We start from the raw sequence: 18,248 nt of genomic DNA on the forward strand, positions 1-18,248 counted from the left end.
GTGTGGCCTAATATGCAAATGAATTCCTGCTGGGCTTTTTCTACAAAAAAGCTATGCAAAACAATGGTGACATCAGGGTGTGTGGCCTAATATGCAAATGAGTTTCTGCTGGTTTTTTTTTCCTAGGAAAAACCCTAACTTTAAAGTACAAAGGCAACTAGACTCTATTATTTATTTTATCCTATTTTATTTTTGTTCAAGTGTGCAACCATCTGTTAATCAGAAGTTCTTATGAGGCTGATCCATAATAGACACTGGGAGCCAAAGTAAAAACTCCTTATGGACAAAATGATTTGGTTACTGATTATAACACAGTATATATTTCAGGTAAGGAGTAATTTCTTTGTTTCTACTACATATAGCAATATAATAATATTCAATATTAACTGTACTTCTGAACATGTTGTACTTCTAAGCAGCCGAGGAGGTGGAGGCCCCTGCAGTATGGAGAAGGGTAGCCTGTAGCTATGGGGGGCACTCGGGGGGGAAGGCTGTTCTATTAAAACCTCCATTTCCTATGTAGGGGCCCTCTCCTGGAGGAGTGGCAGAGACAGAAAATGACAGTGAGAGAGATTAGGAGAGTGGCAGAGAGAGAGTGAACAGGAGAGTGACAGAGAGAGGGGCAGCAAGGGGGAGAGTGGCATAGAGAGAGAGAGCAGGCAGAGAGTGAACAGGAGAGTGGCAGAGAGAGAGGGGGCAGAGGGAGCATGAATGGGGGAGTGGCAGAGAGAGGAGAGGCAGCAAGGGGGAGAGTGGCAGAGAGAGAGGGGGGCAGTGAGAGAGAGAATGGGAGAGTGGCAGGGAGAGTGAATGGAAGAGCAGCAGGGAGAGAGAGGGGGCAGCAAGGGGGAGAGCAGCAGAGAGAGAGAGGGGCAGTGAGAGAGAGAATGGGAGAGTGGCAGGGAGAGTGAATGGAAGAGCAGCAGGGAGAGAGAGGGGGCAGCAAGGGGGAGAGCAGCAGAGAGAGTGAGCAGCGAGAGAGAGGATGGGAGAGCGGCAGGAGAGAGAGGGGGAGAGCGGCAGAGAGAGGGGCAGTGAGAGAGAGAACAGGAGAACGGCAAAGAGAGAGGGGGGCCAGCAAGAGAGAGAATGGGACAGTGCCAGAGAGAGAGGGAGCAGTGAGAGAGAGAACAGGAGAGTGGCAGAAAGAGAGAAAGGGGCAGCAAGGGAGAGAACGGGAAAGTGGCAGAGAGAGAGAGCGACAGCATGAGAATGAGACAGTGAAAGCGAGAGGGAGAGCGACAGCAAGAGAGAGAACAGCAGTGTCAGAGAGAAGGGAACAGTTTGAGAGCAGCAGTGAGAGAGAAAGCGGGAGAGTGACAGTGACGAGGGAGAGAGCAACAGCCAGATAGAGAGTGCTAGAGAGAGCTGGGGCCAGGCGAGCTGGCCACTAGGGGTGTGCAAAAAAAAAATCGGAAAAAATTGGATTCGGAAATATATGGGGCCAAAAATTTTGGAATACCATATATTTCTGAATACCGGTACTCAGAATAGTCGTATATACGGTAGATGCGCGGCTATTTCCGAATATACGGCCCCATTATACCCTATGGCCATTGAAATCAATGACAAAATAGGGTATATTGGAAGCCACCTGGAGGGGAGGGGGTTTGAGGGAGGGCTCCCAAATTTGCAGGGGACCTGCAGGGGACTCTCCCCTACAAACCCCCCAAGTCCCAAAAAGATTGGGCCAGGAGGTCTCATTCCACCATTATACCCTATGGGCCATTGAAATCAATGGCGACATAGGGCATAATTAGAGGCTACTGGGGGCAGGGGGTTTGTGGGAGAGCCCCCAAAACTTCAGGGAACCCACAGGGGACTCTCCCCTACAAAACCCCAAAGTCCCAAAAAGATTGGGCCAGGGGTCCCTGTCTTTGGGCTCCCCAAAAGGCCCATTGCCACCAATGCTGGGGAAAGCCTAATTAGCCATTTCCTCCACTATAATTGCTATGGGGAAAGTGGCTCTGGCCAGAGGGGGGTTTGAGGGAGAGGCCCCAAAACTGCAGGGCAACTTCAGGGGACTCCCCTGCATGCAACCCCCCCCCCCAGCCCAAAAAGACTGCACCCATCTGTGGACACCCCAAAAGGAACACTGTTCCCAATGGTGAGAAAAAAAACAATTAGAGCCGCTTCCTCCACTGTAATTGTTGTGGGAAAAGTGGCTCTGGGAAGCATGGGGTTTTGAGGAGAGCCCCTCGAACCTCTGTGCAGCTTCAGGGCACTGTCCCACACAAAACTCACAAGGCCAAAAAAAAAATTGGACCAGAGAGTCCAATTCCTGGGGCACCCAAAGCCAAAGCTAACTTCACACCGGAGAATCTCTATAGGACCCAAATGCATTACATCCATCTATCTACTCTATGAACCCTGCTGGCCTGGAACCAATATAACCCAGTTGCCAATGTCACTGCCACACGAAACACAATCTGATCAAGGTCTGCTCTGCAGACCTGGCTGCAGCAAACTCAGATGCCAGTTCTCCAGCCCTCCCGCAAACAACACGGGGAGAGCTGGCCAAGCACAACAAGCATGCTAGTTCTGGGTCTCTCACGCAGATGCCAGCTTCCCTGCCACAGAACACACAACAAGCATGCTGGTTCTGGGTCTCTCACCCAGATCCCAGCTTCCCTGCCACAGAACATGCAATCTACAGATGCCAGCTCTCCAGCCCTGCCCCAAACAACACAACTCTCAAACAAGAGAAGCGGTGGACCACACCTAGCTCCACATCATTCTGTATCCGACACAAAGCAAGAAGCATTTAGACTTACCTTTAGTGATGGATGGTTGGCTGGTCCAGGCTCTTCGGCGTTACCCAGGGTGCACCACGAGGAGGCGAACCAGAGTTGCAACCCAAATGAGGAATATCACTGGGAGGGCCTCAGATGGTGTGAGAGGAAGGGAACCATTCCTTCTCTTCAGCTCAGCAGCAACACACCACTGTCCCATTAGAGGGACCTCAGCATTGGTATGGCTGCTGGCTGCCTGTCATCATAACTGGAACCTCCCTCTTTCTTCCTCCTGCCCCTGAAAAAAAAAAAAACCTGGGTTATCAAGGCTGGGCCTGTGGGTGCTGTCGGTTACAGTTGAGGGCTGCAATGGCCCTTTCAGTATTATTAGGCATGTGTGGATGGGGACTGGGGAAATTTGGATTGCTTTGCAGATTTTAAACCAGCATTCACTTTTGGTTTGGGGATGGATGATGGGGGAGGGGGGGTGCACTGCTAATCAATTTGTGAGTGAGTTTTTGGGCTGTCTTTGAACTCTAGTCTATGTTTAGTGGGAGAGCATTTTACAACCACCTTCCAAGCGCGGGCCAATAGAGGATGCAGGCACAAGTAGGTGCTCACTTCATTCACTCTCAAAGTCTATGTTCGGGGAGCTGAACAGAGGCAAGTTGACCTTCAGGAGGACCAGCTGCTCAACTGTCAAGGGTTGCAGGCGATTGCGATGTGGGCAGACAATGTCGCTCATATGCGAAAAGACGTGCTCGCTCTGCATGCTCGTTGGTGGGCATGAGAGGAACACCTTGGCCACGGAGGAGACGGCCAGCCAGACCCCCTCCTTCATGACCCAGTAGTCCAAAGAAGACGTTTCCTGCAACTTGTTGGGCTCCGAAAGATAGTCCCTCACCATCGTGGTACCCGTCTCTGCTTTCAGGGGCCTACCGTTCCTAGAGGGGCCAACGAGCCGCCCGATGAGTGTCATCTTGGGACTCTTCGTGGCATGAGTCTTGTGGGAAACACAGCCTAGCCAAGGAGGTTGGGGATGAACAGTAGTGGAAGTGGCAGATGAGCTGCTTCCACCCCCCTCCTCGTCAGCTACCAGCACTGGGCTGGCCCTGACTCTGCAGCGCTCGACCTTCTGGGAGAGCTCTTCTTGCCAGCTATCGAACTCGTTGGCCTGCTCGGCGATCGTGCCCTTCAGGCGCGGGTCTAACATGGTCGCCATCATGTAGACCTTATCCTGGGTGAAAGTCTGAAAGCGGGCCTCAAGCCCTTCCTGCAGCCTAACAACCTGGGCGTGCACCGCTGGAAGAACGTCTGCACGGCCTTGAGCTGGCACTAGAAACGAGGCCAGGTCCTCACGGGCCATGTGGACCATGGGGACAACCAGTGTGATGCTCGCCATGTCAGACGAGAGCATTTCTGTGTGGGTCTTGAAGGGCCCAAGAACCTCCACAGTCTAAGAAATGACCACCCAATCCTCTTGGGTGAGATGGTTCTCATCCCAAAAGACCCTCGCCTCAAAGGCATCCAGGGCTGCTCTCTGCTGCACCATGCACTCCAGCATGGCACAGGTGGAGTTCCAGCGTGTGCTGACGTCACCAATCAGGCAGTGCCCTGTCACACCTGTCAGTGTCTATTTCTCATGCAGCAGATACGAGTCTGTATTGCTGCGTGAGAAGTGACCCGTGATGTGCCGACACTTCTGGAGCAGAAGTCGGTATTCATGGGTCGTGACTAGATACCGACAATCCTGGCTTTTTGTTTAGCCCAATGCGTCCTTAACCACGAGGTGGAGAAGGTGGACCACGCAAGGAAGGAGTTGTAGGCCCTTACGCTGGACAGCTGCCTTGATGTTGGAGCCACCGTCAGTCACCATGAAGGCCGTGGTGACGTCCCCACTGCCTATCTAGCCCTCTAACTGCCATGAGAGGATGGCTCTGAGAGTGTCCGCCATGTGCAGTGTGTTGACTGCTTCAGTGTGCAGCAAGGCCCAGCGATAGCTGCCCTGGTGGCCCTGACCCTGCCTGCCACTACTGCCACCCCCACCCTGCAGCTCACTAGGTTGTCACCAATGCGCAGCCAGGGAGAAATACCCTTCAAATGCATATTGGGAGCTCCAGATATCTGAGGTGAAATGAACAGTCCCCCCGGCAGCATGGGACAAATGCACCTTCACCACAGATCCGGTCGCCCTGAAAACAGATGGCACAATTGTCCTGCTAATGATGGTTCTAGCAGGAACTTTGTACCAGGGCGCCAGGTACTGGAGCAACCCTAGCACCCCAGGATTCTCAACCACTGAAAATGGAAGTCCATGGGTGACCGGCCTGGCAAGGTTCCAGGCGATCACCCTCCTGCCGTACCGGATTCTTCTTCTTGGCACACAGGTGCCACCCCCACCAAACATCTCAGGCATAGATGGCTGGCATTCCTGCACTGCCACGGAACTCTCCTGGAGAGCTCTGGAGGTAGTCGCGATGGGACGGACCTCCTGGCTGGGTGGTGTTGGCCGCTTGGGCACCCCAGCACCAGCCTGCTTTCCCCCCTTAAGAAGCACTGCCTTGTGGTGCTTCCGCAGGTGGTTCTGCATCCCCCCAGGAGTCAGATGGGCAGGGTCCCGCCCACGACTGATCCGGGCCCTGCACAGCTGGCACTGAGCATAGCATGGATCCATAAGTCAGAAATGCTTCCAGACTTCGGAGGTGTATGGATGCCCAAGCTTGGTGTCCGGCAGCTTGGGTGTCCGGAGCCACCTCCTGTGAGGTGCTCGGAGCAGACACATCATGTCTTGGGGTGGTAGAAGGGGCTGGCCACCAGGGGGAAGTGGGTAGAGATGGAGGCACCTCGTGTGTCTCCATTTCTTCCCCCTCCACCCCATGCGGCCTCCCCTCCTGGCCATTCCCTGAAGGACTGCTGGTGCCCATTGGAACCAAAGAAGGGGGCTGGTCCTTCTCAACCAGCTTCTCCTCCCGCTCCTGCACAACACTCCGCAGCCTCCTGGGGGTGATTGTTTTGGACAGAAAACTGTCCCTAAAGCTCATCTCCAAGGATGGCTGCTCTTGCTGCCCCTCTTCTGGCTGCTGAGGCCGAGTGACATCAGCTGGTGGAGAGACTGCCCGAGCATCAGACCCCTGCTCAGTGCCAGCACCTAATGGCACCTCTGCTGGGGGCGCCCCAGCAGCAGCCTTGATGAAGGACCCAAGGCGGGACTTCTTCATCACACTCCGGCCAGAGGTCGGAATGTTGGAAGGTGGCTGTGGAGTGGCCCTATGCACAGGTGGGGAAAATTGGGTCCTCTCCCTCTTCTCCAACCCTCTAATCGTCTCCTTGGCCTTGTCCCCAGGGCCCCTCTTCTGCTGCCTGTCACTCATGTCACCCTTGGCCAGTCTCACACAACCTGAACTGAGAGGGTTTTTTTACAAACCTAACTCACTGCACTGTATCCTGAACTAACAGGTGCCCTGACTTCTTTTTAAAAACACTTCCACCAAAACTCATTTGTTTGTCTTTTTGGTCCCTAACCTGTCCTTCTTTGGATTGGGGTAGTAGTAGTCCGATAAAGTTTTGGAGACTAGGTGATCCTGCCTCTACCTGGCTACAGTTTTTAAAAAGCTACCTTGAGATGAAGGCAATCCTTGTTATATCCTCCTAGTTAAACTTCTCCTAACTAGATCCTGGGACAAATCGGCTTTCCTTGCAAACTCGAAATCACGTGTCCCCTGTAACTTGAGAAAAGCTGTGGTTTACCCTACGGAAATCTACGGGTGCACCAGCTTTCAGTGGCTGAAAGCAAGATGCACTACAACCGTAGTCTCTTTAAAAGGGAGCCTGATGTGGCCTAGTAGTCACACTGCCTTTTATGAGAAACCTAAAATCTTTTAAAATCACCCCTATCTGGCCTAGTTGAATTTTGAAAGAAGATAAAGCCCTAAACTGGATTAATCTTTTTTTAAAATTTTAAAAAACACGATCCCTAAAAACACCCTTATTAGTGGGGCAGCCTATTTAGTGGCCCTAGCCAAACTGAAAGCACCCTCAGACTCCAAAAATAACTCTATAAAAACATGAAAGTGTCCCACCCCACACAGCCCCACACACCAACCCCCACATCAAAGAGAGGTAATTTTAAAAAACCCCAAAATGTGACAGAAAGAGACTTAACTTTTAACACCCCCCCCAAAAAAAAACCCCAAACCAGAACCAAGAAAAGGGACAACAGGACAGGATGCAAAACCAGCAACAACAGAGAATAGATCCAAACAGATCACTGAGAAAAGGCCAACAACTTTTTAAAAAGTGACCTTTTTAACAATGAAAATTAAGCCAAACAGCCCCCCCAAGAACCAGAACCAGAAGAGAAAAGGAACAACAACAGCACAACACAGCAGCAAAAAAATCAAACAAAGAATCCTTTTAAAACAGTAAAAAACTTGACTTTTAACAATACAGGAACTTTACCAACCCCGCCCCCCCAAAAAACCTTCACCCTAACCCCAATAAATCCAAGCCACCCAAATCAGGAAAAGTAAAAGGACACTGCACTTTTAAAAGTCCTCTCACTAAAGTAAGATATGGGCAAATTGGCAACCCCCCCCCACCGCAGGCCCCCACCCCCAGCAGAACCCCCTAACTCTAACCCCAAATAAGCTACCCAGTACTCACCCACCCAAATCTGGATAAGCAAAGGGACTCTGAGTCTTAAAAAGTCCTTTTACTATCTAAAATAAAAACAAGAACCCCAAGACTGTCTTACCTTAGATGTCTTCTCTTCTCCAGGCAAGTCAGGCAAGGCTGAGAGAGAGCAGCAGCAGCTGAGGCCAAGGGCCAGCACAGCACAATCTCTCTCTCACACCAACACAGCAGCAATGGAATGGAGTCCAGCCAGGCAGACTCCTTTTTGTGTTTTAACAATTTATTAATAACATATGGTTACAATATTTAATTTTCTCTTTTCTATACTAACCCATATGATATTTCAGCCCCCCCTCCCTCTGGTATTTGACTTCCCCAAAGTTATAAATTTAAATTCAATTATAAAGGTACCGCTAACCAATCAAAGTTCAATATTTTTCTTCTCTCATTAATACTAAAAAATTGTCCAGTGTCTTTTTACATTCCACTCTTTCTCCATATATCCTTTAAATTTCTTCCACTCCTTTTTGAATATATCTAAATCATAGTCTCTTAAAGTTTTAGTTAATTTGTCCATCTCACTCCACGATAAAACTTTCACAATCCAATCCCATTTCTCTGGTATTTTTCTCTGTTTCAACAGCTGCGCATACAATTTCCTAGCAGCTGAGAGCAAGTACCAAATTAAAGTCCTGTCTTCCTTTGGAAATTTTTCTAATTGTAATCCAAGCAAAAAAGTCTCTGCAGTTTTCTTAAAGTCAGAACCCAAAAATTTGGAGATTTCTTATTTTGTATCATCTTCCAAAATTCTTTCGCTTTTTCACAAGTCCACCACATGTGAAAAAAGGAACCTTCGTGTTTTCTACATTTCCAACATCTATCCGACATCTTCTTACTCATCCTAGCCAGCTTTTTCGGAGTCATATACCACCTATACATCATCTTAAAACAGTTCTCTTTGATACTCTGACAAGTTGAGATCTTCATCGAGTTCTTCCAAAGGTGCTCCCACGTATCCATTTGTATTTCTCTATTCACATTGATTGCCCATTTGACCATTTGAGACTTTACTACTACTTCTTCTGTAGACCATTTTAATAATAATTTATATACTTTCGATATTAATTTTTCATTATCTCCAAGCAGGAGCCTTTCCAGTTCTGTTTGCTCACGTCTAATTCCATCCAATTTAATATCGTTTTCTATCAAGCTTTTGATTTGCATTTGAAACCAGTCGTACTTATTATTTAACTCTTCTGCAGATTTTAATTCAATTTTGCCTTCTTGAATCTTGAGCAGTTGATTATATGACATCGCTCTTTCTTCATCAGATTCAGCTGTTATTTTTATTACTTCTGCTGGCACTATCCAGAGCGGTTTTCTCTCGTCACCATATTTCTTACATTTTATCCAAGTGTTTAATGAACTATTTCTGATATAATGGTGAGAGAAAAAAAACGTCCATCTTATTCTTCCCATAACACAAATACGCATGCCAGCCGAATTTATTTCCATGAGCTTCTAACCATAGAGGTTTTTTATCTAACAGCATTATCCAATCTTTGATCCATGTCAAACAAACCGCATCATGATACAATCTTAAATCTGGGAGCTGAAAACCACCTCTCTCTTTGGCATCTATTAAAATCTTCATCTTAATCCTTGGTTTCTTTCCGGCCCATACAAAATCAGAAATCTTCCTTTGCCATTTATTAAATTGTTTGGTATCTTTCACAATCGGGATGGTTTGGAACAAATACATTATTCTTGGCAAAATATTCATCTTAATTGCAGCTATCCTGCCCAATAAGGATAAGTTTATTCCATTTCATCAAATCTTTGTCCATCTTACACCATAATTTTTCATAATTATTTTTGAACAAGTCAATATTCTTCATGGTTATCTCTAATCCAAGATATTTAACTTTAGTGGTGACTTCACAACCCGTCACAATTTGCAATTCTTTAATTCTGTTTGGTTGCATATTTTTGCATAAAAATTTCGATTTCTCTTTATTTATATATAGTCCTGCTAACTCTCCGTATTCTTTTATCTTAGCTAACAGCAATGGTGACACTTGGATCGGGTTCTCTATTATGAACACAATATCATCTGTGAAGGCTTTATATTTATAAGAGAATCCTCTGATTTTTAATCCTTCTATTTCTTTATCATTTTGTATTTGTTGTAGTAAAATTTCAAGAGTCATTATAAACAACAATGGTGATAATGGACATCCTTGTCTTGTACCTTTGCTTACCTTCAGTTCTTTTGTAAGATCTGCATTTATACACAATTTTGCTTATTATTCCGTATATATATTGCTTTCGTCATTTTTATAAAATGTTCCCCTAAGTTTATTTTTTCCATTACTGCAAACATAAAGTCCCAACTCAAATTATCAAGGCAGACTCCTTAAAAAGGTTCTCTGGCCCTACACACAGCAGTTTCAAAAAATACCACTGCTCTGTGATTGGCCAGAGAACACTGTTTACTTGGATACCCAAGTAAACAAAAGAACAACAATGTTGTTGATGGCTGGGGGGATTTGCAAATGCATGCTTTGGATTGGCTGCTGGGGCTCCTCTCTCCCTACCCCTCCCTCCCTGATCCCAGGGAGGCTATGGGAGAGGCGGGAAAAGGCTTCCAAAGGCAGGAAAGGAGGCAAGCAGCTCCCCTGAGGCTGCAGAAGCTCCTTTTCCACCTTTTCCATGGAGTTCCGTATACTTCCGAATATTGATTCGGAAGTATACGGGGAGCCGTATATGGCTCCCATATAATGGCTTCCAATTGGATTCGGAAGTATACAGCGCCGTATACTTCCAAATCAGGGGTGGTTCAGAGGTTTCTTTGATTTGGTTGATCCGAATGCACACCCCTACTGGCCACTGGAGGGAAGAAACAGCCAAGCCCCATCCCCCCCCATTTTTTTAGCTCCCGGGTCCCTCCACCCAAAATTTTCTTGCTATGGGGCTGGAGAAGAGCTTTCAGCTTGTGACACCAAAAGACCGGTTGCCCCCCTTTCACCTTGTACCTGGTGGCACCAGCAGAAACTGAACCTACAGAACCTTCTGAAGTTCTCAAGCTTCTGACATCCCTACATTGACACAGAGGAGGCCATCCACTCTGGCCCTGAGGAGGCAGAAGCCCACATAGAGCCCATTCTAGCAGAGCTCATGGTAGCCATTGAAGTAATCCCCCGCAGCAACATAACCACAGCAACATCGCCATGGTAGCTGATGAAGTCCTCCTCCAAGTAACAACGCATCATTGTTATGAACAGGATAGCTTGCACATGTTATTCCCCCCCCCGCCTTCCTCTTCACTGCTGTCCTTCTAGCATGCCCCCTTGCCCATTTGTCCTGAGGATCAGGCTTCTTAGGGAGCAATGTGAGATCTGGCTCTTTAGCTTAAAATATACATTTGCCTACCATTATTTATTGCATTCTATTCCATTGTATTGCAGGCATCTGTTGGTCTAGAGTGTGGTGAAACTGAAAAGCCTGCTAGAGGAATTTTTTTGGAGTGGCCAAAGTTTCCAGAAGGAGAAGACCCAGAGTTCTATATTGTAAGATATCAAGTGTCAATTGACTTTATCCAAAAAGTAAGTTTTGTATTTAATCATTATATATTTCTAGGCACTATACTAATTATACTGAACCCAGTAGAGAGGTGGAAAATAGTAGTTTGGTTTAAAAAGAAAGTTGGGAAAGGGTAGTTTTAACTTCATAGGTAATTTAGAAGAATACAATTTTAACATCTGAAAGGATAATGTGTACCTGTTTCCTGTGATCCTGGGGAAGAAGAGGAAGAAGAATAGGAAGGAAAGTAGATCAGATTTATACCTTGCCCTTCATTACCTGAAGGAGCCTCGGAGGGGCTTACAATATCCTTTCCCTTCCCCTCCCCCCAACAGAAACCTTGTGAGGTAGGCGGGGCTGAGAGCTCTTCAATAAGTGTTCTTGAGCAGATCAGCTCTGAAGTTATGACTGACCCAAGGCCACTCCAGCAGTTGCATGTAGAGGAGTGAAGAATCAAACCCGGTTCTCACAGATAAGGGTCCATGCACTTAATCACTACATCAAACTGAATAAAAGTATGGGAAGGGGTTTTTTTTTTACAAGGAAGTTACAGCTCAATATGGTTAACTTTTAATTATTGTGAATGTTAGTTCTGGATGAGATTGTTGTTAAGATATACTGCATCCATGGTTCCTGGGCACCATAAACTCTGGATTCCAAAAGCAATATAGTTTGGCACTTCAGTATGGAACCTGTGGATAAAACACCTTTTTACCAACATTATTTTCTCAGAATACCCAAGGGACAATTATTGTACCTGAGTGTGTAGCTACTGATCAATCAGCAATTGAGTATTTTTAGTAAATAATGTTTTAGTATATAAATTTTAGTTAATTTAGCACATTTAATTGTTTGCCCATTGTTGCTGTAGTAAGACTATAGTTGGCTATCCTTTGCTCTTTTACACTTTTGGATAACTTTTCCGTCAGTGATGATTTTTCACTCTCCTTCCTGGACTCATCAATATATCTAATTTTCAACATGGCCCCATCTGTGGATACTTAAATCCATAGACTGGGGACATGAAAAGCCCCAGGTTTAAAGTAAAACCTGAAATCTGAAAAAAAGAAACCTATAAGGGGGTTAACTCCCCCTAAAATAATAGGAGCAACACCCACTGTGTTAAAACATGAATGCTCTCAGAGACTGTTGTGTGAGTTGCTAGGCAATCATAACATTATTACCATCCTTCAAATCTTGGTTTCTGTCAGTAAAAGGCATAAGGAGGGGGCAGGGCCCTTTGCAGGCCTGCTTTAACCTTTGAGGAAAGATTCACTGGGGAAAGTCTGCCAGCATTATTGGCTTATCCAACTTGCATGACTCCTTAAAATAACAGTAGTCCTTAAAACAAATCATGGAGTAAAAGGACAGGTCCTCTTGTGGATCAAAAACTGGCTAATTAATAGGAAGCAGAGAGTGAGTATAAATGGGTAGTCTTCGCAGTGGAGGATGGGAAGCAGTGGAGTGCCGCAGGACTCAGTACTGGGTCCCATGCTCTTTAACTTGTTCATAAATGATTTGGAGTTGAGAGTAAGCAGTGAAGTGGCCAAGTTTGCAGATGGCACTAAATTGTTCAGGGTGGTGAGAACCAGAGAGGATTGTGAGGAACTCCAAAGGGATCTGTTGAGGCTGGGTGAGTGGGCGTCAGTGTGGCAGATGAGGTTCAATGTGGCCAAGTGCAAAGTAATGCACATTGGGGCCAAGAATCCCAGCTACAAATACAAGTTGATGGCGTGTGAACTGGCAGAGAATGACCAAGAGAGAGATCTTGGGGTCGTGGTAGATAACTCACTGAAAATGTCAAGACAGTGTGCGATTGCAATAAAAAAGGCCAATGCCACGCTGGGAATTATTAGGAAGGGAATTGAAAACAAATCAGCCAGTATCATAATGCCCCTGTATAAATCGATGGTGCAGTCTCATTTGGAATACTGTGTACAATTCTGGTCACCGCACTTCAAAAAAAATATTATAGCATTGGAAAAATTCCAGAAAAGGGCAACTAGAATGATTAAAGGTTTGGAACACTTTCCCTATGAAGAAAGGTTAAAACGCTTGGGGCTCTTTAGCTTGGAGAAACATCGACTGCGGGGTGACATGATAGAGGTTTACAAGATTATGCATGGGATGGAGAAGGTAGAGAAAGCAGTACTTTTCTCCCTTTCTCACAAAACAAGAACTCATGGGCATTCAATGAAATTGCTGAGCAGTCGGGTTAGAACAGATAAAAGGAGGTACTTCTTCACCCAAAGGGTGATAACATGTGGAATTCACTGCCACAGGAGGTGGCAGCGGCTACAAGCATAGCCAGCTTCAAGAGGAGGTTAGATAAAAATATGGAGCAGAGGTCCATCAGTGGCTATTATCCACAGTGTGTGTGTGTGTGTGTGTGTGTGTGTGTATAAAATTTTTGGCCACTGTGTGACACAGAGTGTTGGACTAGATGGGCCATTGGCCTGATCCAACATGGCTTCTCTTATGTTCTTATGTTTTATTATAGAATGTAAAAAGGGTTTCTACGACTCAGTTAATAGATCAGAAGTTTACAATTCTACTAGAAGAAGACAAGGACTATGATGTAATGGTACAGTCACTGAAGAATGGGGAAGTTTTAGATGTGATATCATTCAAGACACGTAAGTGCAAGGGAAATACTTTTGATTAGAGGCAAAGATGGAAGAACAATATATGATGTTAGGGGATGTTGTTTTTATGGTAACTGATATTACAGTGATCAGTAACTTGTACCTATAATGCTATAGTAAGTGTTCTTTGACATTATTTTGCATAGTATGCTTCACATTCTTATTGTTCAGTTTGTTGTTCAGTCGCACAGTCTTTATCCAAGCATAGCTATTTATTCTTACATTCCATTAACACATTAAACTCTGTAGTAGGTTATTTTATATTGAATACATCTGTACAATACATCTTTGGAAAAGGATTTTTTATTTTTCTGTCCATTACATTGATTCATGCCCCCCCCTTTTAATATGATTGGAAACTTATTTTCCTTTATTTGTATCATAGGAGGAATTTCACAGAATACTGTCAAAACTCTGGTGACAAGTACTAGTGTATTGTTTAACTGGATAACAGTGGCTTACAATTTTTCTGTTGGAATTTCACATAATAACATTTCTCAGATTTTTAAATGCAATGAGACTTTCTATGAATGGACTGATCTGAGACCTGCAACTTTGTATACTTTTACATTTGAATTTAAACAGCTGCACTTGGAATGTATGAATGTATCTCAGACACTGGATATTCAAGTGGAAACAGGTGTGTACTGAAATTCTCATTGCTATCTGTGGTTTGAAAGCAGTTATTGTAGTTCTTTGCCTGGCCATAGCCTTGGGAAAAGGGCTAGAGAACCCAGTGTAGGCTGTGAGCTGCTATGAGGAAGACTATAATATAGTGGGTTCAATGCAAGGAGGAGACGCGGTTGCAGTGATCATAGCTCTTTATTGAGTTACAGCATGGCAATGGCTGAACTAAGAAGACTGCTTAACTGGGCCAACAGGACCAATTATATATAGTTCAAGGTTCCCATGCTTGAACGCCACTGGATCACTCAAACCAGCAGGCGGCCCATGATTGGAGCAGGGCAGCAGGGATTTGAATCCTACTGCCATTGTTCCTGAGTCCCCAAACTCAGTCCTCAAGGCTCCAATGAGCCAGACAGGAACACTATTAATAATACACACATTAGTCCACATACACAACAGATAACTAATTGTAATAGTGGGTAGGAGAGCTTAAATTCACTGAGCAGCCTTAAGTCTTTCAGGATGTAGTTGTTCTCAGTAGGACATGGTTCCAAGTAAACATTATTAGGATCAAAATGTAATCAGGTTTAAGGATAATTATGTTGGATTGTGATTTAAAATATATATTACTCATTATAAAGGTAAAGGTAGGTATCTGTGCAAGCACCAGTCGTTTTCGATTCTGGGGTGACGTCGCATCAGGACATTTTCATGGCAGACTTTTTTACAGGGCAGTTTGCCATTGCCTTCCCCAGTCATCTACACTTTCCCCCCCAGCAAACTGGGTACTCATTTTACCTACCTCTGAAGGATGGAAGGCTGAGACAACCTTGAACCAACTACCTGAACACAGCTTCTGCTGGGATCGAACTCAGGTTGTGAGCATAGAGCTCGGGCTGCAGTATTGCAGCTTTACCACTCTGCGTGACGGGGCTCCTATTAGTCATTATAGCATAATTCAAATAAATTATGAAAAAACAATATTTTCCTTAGTTTCTTGGTTCTTAATGGTATTTTAAGAGTAAAGGCTTTTGACTATATTGCTACAGAAAGTTAGCCTACCAAATCTCAAAATTACATACTCTAAAGAAAAATTTAAAAAATATAAAAATATAAAAATGTAAAATATAAAAAATGTTTCTACCACTAAACAAAGGAGCCAAAAAAGGAACATTAGAAATACTGTTTAAAAAGAGCCAGGGGCAACCTTATTGAATATTAAGTCCCTGTTTGGATTCTAAGAAGAGACACACTCTGGACAACAATGGTAATGAAAAAGAGGTAGTGCAACAAGAAGCAGTTATGGCAGTTGCAGCATCATATCACTTCTGGTAGAAAATGTAAGCGATGTAGAGTAGCTCTTCAGCCAGCAACTCTATGGTAACACCTTAGAGTATTTTTACCAGAAGAGATGTTATACTGCAGCAAGCATCATGCCCTCATATCCCCTCCCATAGCCCTCCCACTGCTTCCCAGACACTTCCTGGCAAGCTGAGACCTCTCAATTGAGAAGTCAGCAGAAATATTTTTCCCAGAGTTGTTGCCATATTGTTATTGGAAGGTGTCACTGACATTAAAGTTATATTAAATCTGCCATAACTGTTTAATAATTAGTTTTTGACCACTGCAGCTGTAAGACCTATAACAGGATACTACTTCAACTGTTTCTAGCATCTTGGTTATTTTTTACATCTCATATTTTGGATACATCAAGTCATTTTGTTGTACTTTCTGATGAAGATACTACAGTCACTGTTGAAACTGTCCCATACCTAGGCTTCCCAACCCCCCCGCCCTGCTGGGGGACCCCTGGATCAGCAGCCTAATCCCCCGCTCTCTAAAAATCTGATAGCAGGGGTGGGGAGGTGGAGCGGCGCAGTGTCTCTTTCCCTGCCTGGCTTCAGGCTTCTCCCTTCCTCCGGGTCGCAAAGACCCACCCACTGCTGGCCTGCTATTCGCTCCAGTCCGGCCTCCCTTCGCGAGGTGCATGCTGGGACTTGTAGTCCTTGCATCCTCTCTGGCTGCTTGGTGGCATCTCCTTGGGGAGTCTGGCCGGCGGCGGGGGGGGGGGAGCTCCGCCCCCGGAGGACCATGTGCGTTTCTACCTCCGGAGGCTTCAGTCGCTGATTGAAAGGCTTCCTCTTGGGATGGTGTGTCTGTGTTACTTTGAAGAAGTTGGCAGCAACTGCTGAGCATTATTCTCTATGTGGAGATTGATTCTCATAGGGTATAATGGGGAATTGATTTGGAGGTTTCGGGGGCTCTGGGGGAGCTGTTTTTTGAGGTACCAAATTTTCAGTATAGTATCTAGTGACTCTCCCCAAAGTATCTCCCAAGTTTCAAAACGATTGGACCAGGGGGTCCCATTCTATGAGCCCCAAAAGAAGGTGCCCCTATCCATTATTTCCTATGGAAGGAAGACATTTAAAAAGGTGTGTGGTTCCTTTAAATGTGATGGCCAGAACTCCCTTGGCGTTCAATTATGCTTGTCACACCCTTGTTCCTGGCTCCGCCTTGATGTCTCCTGGCTCCACCCCCAAAGTCTCCTGGCTCCACTCCCAAAGTCCCCAGATATTTCTTGAATTGGACATGGCAACCCTACCCATACCTGAGACTTCATTTTTGTACAAATGCTCCCATATTGCCTTCTATTATTGTCTTCTGGGTATAAATGTTGATTTTTTTTCCTTATTAATTTTTTGTGTGGTGTTAGTTTGATTATTTATTTATTTATTTATTTATTACTTTAAATTTATATCCCACCCTCTCCGCAAGAGGGCAGTTAACTATCAATTATACAATACACTTTTAAACCCAATAAAAACATTTAAAAACATTTTGTGGTTCTATACAACTTTGATATGGCGGGATCTTTCTTTTTTCTGTTAGTGATCCCGTGATATTTATAGCTCCTCAGGGGTGAGAGGTGGTGGTTCTCTCCTGGATTCAGGTGTTGAAGGCCTGTTAAAACAGTTCAGTTTTACAGGCCCTGAGGAATTGTGAAAGATCTCACAGGGCCCTTATGGTCTCTAGGAGGGCATTCCACATTTCTGGTACCACCACTGAAAAAGCCCTAGCCTGTGTGGAGCATAGCCTGGCTTCCTTTGGTCCAGGGATGGCCAATAGATTTTGTGTCCCTGAACACAGTACTCTCTCGGGAACATCCAGAGAAAGGCGATCCCATAGATAGGCAGGCCCCTGACCATAGAGGGCTTTAAAGGTCATAACCAACACCTTGAAATGGACTTGGAACACAATAGGCAGCCAATGCAGCTCTTTCAGCACTGGCCAAATGTGCTCCCATCTAGGGAGCCACATCAACAGCCACGCTGCAGTGTTCTGCACTAGCTGTAGTCTCCAAGTTAGGGACAAGTGTAACCCCTTGTAGAGAGCATTACAGTGATCTATTCTTGAGGTGACCATAGCATGGGTCACCACAGCTAAGTTGTCATGCTCCAGAAAAGGGGTCAGCTGCTGTACCCACTGAAGATGAAAAAAGGCGGATTTGGTAGTGGCTGCTACCTGGGTCTCCATTGTGAGAGAGGACTCCAGGAGCACTCCCAAGCTCTTGACCTTAGGGGTCGATATTAGTGGCACCCCATCAAGAGCCACAAAGGGATCACCTTTCCCAGGCCACCCCGATTCAGATAGAGGATCTCTGTCTTTTTCGGATTCAGCTTCAACCGACTCAACCTGAGCCAAGATGCTACAGCTTGAAGAGCCAGGTCTAGATTTTCTGGGGTACAGTCGGAATGGCCACCCATCAATAGATAGAGCTGGGTGTCATCTGCATATTATAATATTGTATTTGATAGTTTTATTTTGCATCCAACCATCACTGTGATATTTATGTGGTTACACAATGTTTGTGTGCATGTCTGTCTGATCTGATTTTTCATTTTGCTATTGCTTGTGTTTTTTTAGAGGTCCTTTTTTATTTGTTTACTTTTAAAACAGCATTAACCAGAGTGTACACAAAACCTGGCTTGTTTAACACATCTGTCTCTTCCTTCCTTTTCTTCTCCCTTAT

The 18,248-nt window shown here is 45.3% G+C and overlaps 1 protein-coding gene across 1 annotated transcript in view; it reads left to right on the forward strand.

The window, feature by feature from the left end:
- Window positions 1-207: 207 nt before the first annotated feature.
- The window catches only part of LOC132575723 (uncharacterized), a 49,196-nt gene continuing 31,155 nt past the window's right edge, over window positions 208-18,248 (forward strand). Inside the window, exons 1-2 of the mRNA XM_060244416.1 lie at window positions 208-327; window positions 10,832-10,969. Coding sequence (XP_060100399.1) covers window positions 280-327; window positions 10,832-10,969 — 186 coding nt within the window. The 5' untranslated portion in view covers window positions 208-279. The remainder of the gene's footprint in view (window positions 328-10,831; window positions 10,970-18,248) is intronic.

Source organism: Heteronotia binoei, chromosome 8, assembly GCF_032191835.1.
Source record: "Heteronotia binoei isolate CCM8104 ecotype False Entrance Well chromosome 8, APGP_CSIRO_Hbin_v1, whole genome shotgun sequence".
Taxonomy (NCBI): domain Eukaryota; kingdom Metazoa; phylum Chordata; class Lepidosauria; order Squamata; family Gekkonidae; genus Heteronotia; species Heteronotia binoei.